Genomic DNA, 7,642 nt, shown 5'->3' with positions numbered 1-7,642 from the left:
AATATTATTGACTATATTCCCTATGCTGTACATTACATCCCTGTGACTTTTTATTTTGTAACTAGAAGTTTGTACCTCTTAATTCCCTTTACCTCTTTTGCCCATTCCCCCACCCCGACCCCCTCTGGCAACCACAAGTTTGTTCTTTGTATTTATGAATTTGTTTCTGTTTTGTTTGTTCATTTGTTTTGTTTTTTAGATTCCACATAAAGTGATATCATACAGTATACGTCTTTTTCTGTCTGACATTTCACTTAGCATATACCCTCTAGGTCCATCCATATTGTCACAAATGGCAAAATTTCATCCTTTTTTAAGGCTGAGTAATATTCCACTGTGTGTGTGTGTGTGTGTGTGTGTGTGTGTGTGTGTGTGTGTGTGTGTGTGTGTGTGTATCTCAGTGTTCTTTATCCATTCGTCTTTTGATGGACACTTAGGTTGCTTCAATACTGTATATGGGTTATTGTAAATAATGTCACAGTGAACGCTGGGGTGTGTATATGTTTGAATTAGTGTTTTCATTTTGTTTGGACAAATACTCAGAAGTGTAGTTGCTGGATCATATGGTAGTTCTATTATTAATTTTTTGAGGACTCTCCATACTATTCTCCACAGTGGCTGCACCAATTTACATTCCCACCAACAGTGCACAAGTGTTCCCTTTCCTCTGCATCCTCACCAACACTTGATATTTGTTGTGTTTTTGAAAACAGCCATTCTGACAGGTGTGAGGTGGTAGCTTGTTGTGGTTTTGATTTGTGTTTCCCTGATGATTAGTGATGTTGAGCATCTTTTCATTGTCTGTTGGTCATCTGTATGTCTTCCTTGGAAAAATTTCTATTCAGATCCTCTGCCCATTTTTTAATGTGATTGACTATAACGTGCGGGTTTATTTCTGGGGTCTCTATTCCTTTCCATTGATCTATGTGTCTGCTTTTGTGCCAGTACAATATATATATGTCTATTTCAAAGTGATAGTTGCTTAATTTCTAATGCATTCTAAAAGCACTATGTTTTATCTTCTTTCCCCCATGTTTTGTGGTTTTCATGTCATATTTTACATATTTCAATTTTGTGTATCCCTTATATTATTATTGTAGCTATAGTTTAATACTTTTGTCCTTTAACCTTCATACCAGCTTTTTAAGTGGCTGATCTACTGCCTTTACTATATGTTTGCCTTTACCAGTGAGATTTTTTTTCTTTCATATATTTAATTAATTAATTAATTTATTTATTTTTGGCTGTGTTGAGTCTTCGTTTCTGCGTGAGGGCTTTCTCCAGTTGCGGCAAGCGGGGGCCACTCTTCATCGCGGTGCGCGGGCCTCTCACTATTGCGGCCTCTCTTGTTGCGGAGCACAGGCTCCAGACGCGCAGGCTCAGTAGTTGTGGCTCACGGGCCCAGTTGCTCCGTGGCATGTGGGATCTTCCCAGACCAGGGCTCAAACCCGTGTCCCCTGCATTGGCAGGCAGATTCTCAACCACTGCACCACCAGGGAAGCCCCATATATTTTCTTATTTCTATTTTTGGCCTTTTTTTTCTCTTTTTTTGGGGGGGTGGGAGGGATCTTAGTTCTTCGACCACGGATCATACCTGGGCCCCAGCAGTGAAAGCGTGGAGTCCTAACCACTGGACTTCCAGGGAATTCCCATGGCCTTTTCTTTTCCACTTAAAGAAGATCCTTTAACATTTTTTGTAAGGCCAGTGTAGTGGTGACAAACTCTTTTAGTTTTTGCTTGTCTGGGAACTCTATGTCTCCTTCAACTCTGAATAATAATCTTGCCAGATACAGTATTCTTGGCTGTAAGACTTTTCTTTTCAGCACTTTAAATATATCATGCCACTTTCTTTTGGCCTGCAAAGTTTCTGCTGAAAAATTAGCTGATAGTCTTATGGGGGTTCTCTTGTATGTGACATTGTTTTTCTCTTGCTGCCTTAAAATTCTCTTTTTAACTTTTCCATTTTAATTATGATATCTCTTGCTGTGTATCTCTTTGGGTTCATCTTGTTTGGGACTCTTTCTGCTTCCTGGACCTGGATGTCTGTTTTCTTCCCCAGGTTAGGGGAATTTTCAGCCATTGTTCCTTCAAATACTTTTTCTGTTCCTTTCTCTCTTCTTTTTCTGGGACCTCTATAATGTGAATGTTAGTATGCATAAAGTTGTCTCAGAGGTCCCTTAAACTATCCTCATTTTTAAAAATTCCTTTTTTTCTTTTTCCTGTTCTGATTGGGTGATTTCCACTCTTCTGTCTTCCAGATCACTGATCTGTTTTTCTATATCATCATATCTGCTGTTGGCTCCCCCTATTGTATTTTTCATTTCAGTTAATGTATTCTTAAGCTCAGGTTGATCCTTTCTTATATTTTTAAACTCTTTGTTGAAGTTCTCATTGTGTTCCTCCATACTTCACCCGAGTTTAGTGAGCATCTTTAAGACCATTATTTTGAACTCTTTATCAGGTAAATTACTTATAAGTTTCATTAGGGTTGTTTCCTTGGGTGTAATTCTTTCATTTGAAACATATTCCTCTGTCTCCTCATTTTGTTTGGCTTTATGTATCTGTTTCCATGAATTAGGTGAAACAGCTACTTCTCCCAGTCTTGAAGGCATGGTCTTGTGTAGAAGCATCCCCTGTGTAGACTGCATGTGGGTGGCTTTGGCTGTCTGGTTGGACATGGAACAGGCATAGGCTGGGGGGTCCTGGGGAGTGCTGTGCTGGGGCCACCTTGGTGGGACGGCAGGAGCTGGAGTGGGCATGGGCAGAGGGGCCCAGGGTGTGCCACACCAGGGCTGCACTGGGGTGACAGATGTAACTGGTGAGGGCCAGGGTCCTGGGGCATGCTGTGGCGGCCTTGGCAGGCTAGCTAGTGCCTGGACTGTGTTCCCACCTGTGCTATCCAGGTGGAGGGGGGAATGCAAAAATTGGTACTCTCTGGCACCTCCAACCCGGGAGAGAGTTCCAGCAGTCTCTCTGTCCATTTGGAGATGCCCTAGGGTTAGTAAATGGATTTCCTTCTTGTATAGTCTAAGTGCCCTTTAAATCACTATTTTTTTTGCCGTGCCCCAGGGTGGGCAGGTCTGCATGCGGGGCTCTCAGTGATATCCCTCTCTACTGCAGGTTGCTATGTTGGAGGTATCCCATAGATACTGTGTCTCCATCTCTCTCCTGTTTGTATTTATGTGGTCCCTCTATTTCTTGTTGTGCTGAAGCTGTTCAATCAGCCTTCATTTCTTCCTCAGGAGGAATTGCTCTTCCTCTATATAGGTTTAGATTCATTGTGTCTGTGGGAGGAGGTCAGTCTTCCTATGCCATCATCTTGGACTGGAAGCCAGTGCTCCATTTTCTGATTTGATGATGCCTCCATCCCCCAGTGAGGGATGAGACTAGGACAGAAAAATAATCCAGAAGAGGGATAAGCATCTAGAGGAAACTCACCTCAGAAGAGGGCTGGAGGGAGGAGAAAAATCTATTTATTCTTTAGATTAAATTCTATCTGTTCACTTAACTAGTGGGGTTTCCTTTTCCTGTCTAGACCCTAAATAATACAGCCAACATATTTAAAATTGCAGTACACTTTTAGTACTCCATATTCCCCCCAGTTAATTGTCCTCCTCTGGAGGCAGGAGATAGATGGGCCCCAGGTCGAGCAGCTGGAGTTTGTCCCCTGGAGTTTATGGACGGATACTCCAAAGTAGCAGGAGTGAGAGAGGCGCTGGGCCCTGCCCAGATAAAAGATAGAGACCATGTATTTCTCATTCTCAAGGTCAAGGAGACCCTCCCGACTACACATGTGCAGAGAGGCTCCTTGGAGGTCAAAAAGGGAGCGATGTCAACCTACCCATAGGCTCTTAGCTAGAATCCATCTTGGCTAAGAGATGCATGAGCACACATGGGAGGACCCTGAGATAAACCAAATATGGACTCAGAACCAGGCAAAGCAAGATGATTGGCCAAAGGAAAGCTGGAAGAAATGCACCGTGTAAGTGATTCAAACTACCATGGGGACGCGACTCTCTCTCTGAGTCCACCCATATGTCTATCCACACTTACTCTTTTTCCTCCTAATAAGCACTTTCCTTGTTTCACTACTTTCTGTCTTTGAGGGAATTCATTTCTACATAGCCGACGGGCCAGGGCCTTGTCACTGGTCACTGGTCCCTGGTGGTCTAGTGGCTAGGATTCACTGCCGTGGCCTGACTTCAGTCTCTGGTCGGGAACTGAAATCCTGCTTCAAGCAGCTGCAGGCTGAGGACACCCGAGATCACTCCCACCAGAAGGTAAGCTCCATGAGGGCAGGTATTTTCCATTTTCTTCATTGCTGTAGATCCAGTACCTAGATTAGTCCCTGATATATGGTCAAAATTCAATATGTATTTGTTGAATGATTTCTATTATGTGTAAGAAAAGTGAGATTTGCATGATTTACAACTGTAACTGGAAGAGTGAGATCATCCTTTTTCTTCCTACTGGACTGAGAATGGGGTCAAAGGCAGCCATTGGTTAAGAAGGTAAATAAATCTTTCCAACTGACTGTTTCAAAAGTTTTGATCAGGCCCTTGTGTAAGTAATCTGGGAAGCAGCCACTAAGACAAGCCACCAAGGACTCATCAACAGGGTAGGCGGACACTTTTGTTTGCTCCTCTTCAGAGAGCAACAGATGAATGGAGAAGTTGAGGGTCAAGGAAAGTGACTAAGTATTATTATTACTACTGAAGGGGAACAGAATTTGCCACCCCGAGCTATGCCTCTTTGGCATAAGGATTATCTTGAGCTGGTTATTTTTAAGAAAGAGAAGACATAGAGAAAATCTGAAAACCAAGTAGAAGTTAACCTCTGAAAGAGACATTTACATTTATAAGGGAAATCACCATTTGTCAGGGTGTCTCCATCTCTGTACCGGGAAGAGAGGGATGACTAAATCTCTAGAATGCTTATCAATGGAGAAGGCAAGGACCTAAATCTGCATAACAACCTTATCCTTGTTAACTGTGCTTTTCCTGATAACCTCCCACAGCCTTGTTAAAGATAGCAAGGAAGACTCTTCAACAGGGACCACTGCAATGCCGGTTTTCAGTAGGGGTGAGAGATTGGGCTCCAATCTGAATACAATTGGACAAGTAGAGATACATAGCCAAGGAGCAGGGTGGGGGTCTGTGGATAGAAAATTACTAGGAGGAAGCATCCGTGTAAGGAGGATTCTGGCTAAACTGACTTGACAGGATTCCTGCCTTCAGAAAAGCCAGAGGGATAAGATACTGAAGGTGGGGGATGAGGCATTTGGTCAGATATCAAGAGCGAGGGTTTTTGCTAAGCTGACCCAGCAGGATTCTTGCTAACACTGAACTAAGTGGGCCAAGGACAGAACCGAAGGTTGGGGCCTAGTTGAGAAGAGGACTCAGAGGATCCTGACTCAAGTTTGGTTAAGGAGAGAGTCTTTGTCAGAAGTAGGGAAGGCTGACACGTTGGGGGTTACATACAACTTGGTACAATTTTCATATAGCTTCTCATTCCAAAAAGAAGGATAATCTATTATCTCTCATTTAAGTGCAACTAAATGCTTTAACTAGAATGAAGGTTTGCTTCAAGAAATGTTCTAAGTCTGTCTTTATATGTAATTCAAATCTATGTCTAAGTGACTCATTCCTGGTGAAAACGGAGAGCAGCTAGTGATGATGATGATGATGAAGATGATGATTTTGTTTCCTGTGCTTGGAAGCTATTTTTGAAAATATCCCCAACTTCCATCTTTCTCTCTTCTTAGATAATTAGTCCCTATTTCTAAAGTTTAGTCCTTTTTTTAAAAATCTTGGGCCTTTGAATTCTACTAAAGTGTGTTGACCCTTTAGGTTAAAGTTTCTTTTTCAAGGAAGTTACACAAAGATTCAGTTGCTTCTCTGAACATTGTAAAAGGGGTTAAACAGTCTTTTTGCCTTTTATGTCCAATTTCAGGTTCCTATCTTATTGAGAGCAACCTTACTGTTTTGTCTATTTACTTCTTTTTTCCCAAAAATATTGACATTCTTTTTGAGGAGTTTTTAGGACAGTCACCTGGAGTATGGGGTCGGGATAAGGATGAAGCAATTGAGGCACTTAGACCCTAAGTGGTTAAATATGGTTTTGACTAGAGGCCTGGAGATGAAATAGAAAAGCTCTTGGGTTCTCTCCTGCTTTGTAGACCATCACTGACCTATTCTTTTGAACCGGGAATTGTTCACATTAAACGATGTTGACTCTGGGGAAAAAAAGAGTTGCTTCTTGAAGAATACAGGGCCTGTAAATATTAAAGGAACATTTTCTCTCGCAGGGATTGTGGCCAACACAGCTCTCTCCAGTGGAAAATGAATTAACTCAGAGCATCAGTCTCCTAATTAGAAGAGCTAAAGCAATGGTCCTCAAGAGAGGGAGGTATGGAACAAAATCACCCAGGGGACTACACGTATCACTTCTCCCCCTTTCTCTACCCCCCTGGAATCTGATGGGGGTGTGCATGTCAGGATGGCCCAGGTGGTTTTGACAAGTTTCCCAGGCAACACAGAGGGGCAGCTCTCTCTCACCCAGCTGGGGAATCACTGGGCAAAAGAGACCCAATGTTATTTATGAAAGTTTGAAATACATATTATTGACTCTACTTCTAGGAACCTATTATTCAGAAATGCTTGTATACTCGTTCAAAGATAAATACACAAGGATGGAAATTACAGCACTTTGTAATAGCAATGATAGTAATAATAAAAATAATAATAACGACAACAACTTGAAAGTCCATCAGTAGGGCACTGGTTAAATGTATGATTTAGCCATACTATGAAATTATATGCCTTGGTGAGAAAGAACAAGGTAGTTCCTCATGTGCTAACATGGAGTGATCTCCAAGGAATATATCTGGGTGGAGAAAGCAAGCTGTACAACAATAGGTATAATGTGATATTTTTAAAAACAAAACAAACAAAGAACAACCAAATCATGCGCATACCTGTTAAAATGTATTAAAAAAATTCCGAAAAGAGACATGCAAATTCTTAACACTGGTTACTTATGAAGATGGGAGTAGACTAGTGTAGGATTTTCGGTTTTTTAAATGGACTTTGGCACTTGACTTTTTTTTTGCAACTCACATTTATTAGTGAATTTGTTTTTGTCCAATGAAAAAGTTAATTTAAAAAATTGCCCAAACAAGTCTCCTTTGCCTCACATGGTCCTCGGTTTCCTCTCCGTTGCAGGCTCTTCAGTTATCTTCACCATCACTAGCTCCTCTCATTCACACCCACACCTACACTGCCACCATGAGCTTCACGTGAGACATGAATAAAGGGAAGTAAAAGCTTAACATGTTCTATAGGAGAAGGAAAAAGGGAAGTGGCGCAAAGCATGTGTCGTATGACTGGCCACTCTCTGCTAGACAATGTGTGTGTATTACTCAAGACGATCCTGAGAGATAGCATTTTATAGATGTTGTCCATGCCCATCATAGTCTCTTTTTTGAATACAGCTTAAAAGATGGTCTTGAATTGGGATTAGCCAACATCTTCCTAATTGGACTCAATAGCTTCTGCTTTAACCCCTTCAGTCTGCCCCGAGAGATATTTTTTTTCTAACATTTAACCTTATTATATCTCTTTCTTGCATAATATTCTTCAAG

The 7,642-nt window shown here is 41.6% G+C and overlaps 1 protein-coding gene across 1 annotated transcript in view; it reads left to right on the top strand.

Annotated features, from left to right (window-relative positions):
• Positions 1-302: 302 nt before the first annotated feature.
• The window catches only part of EFHC2 (EF-hand domain containing 2), a 187,663-nt gene continuing 180,323 nt past the window's right edge, over positions 303-7,642 (top strand). The window contains 1 exon segment of the mRNA XM_082378301.1: positions 303-6,408. Coding sequence (XP_082234427.1) covers positions 6,389-6,408 — 20 coding nt within the window. The 5' untranslated portion in view covers positions 303-6,388.

Source organism: Balaenoptera borealis (genome assembly GCF_965194805.1).
Source record: "Balaenoptera borealis genome assembly, chromosome: X".
NCBI lineage: Eukaryota > Metazoa > Chordata > Mammalia > Artiodactyla > Balaenopteridae > Balaenoptera > Balaenoptera borealis.
Note: the sequence above shows the minus strand (reverse complement) of the source record. Positions and strands in the feature narration are given on the sequence as shown.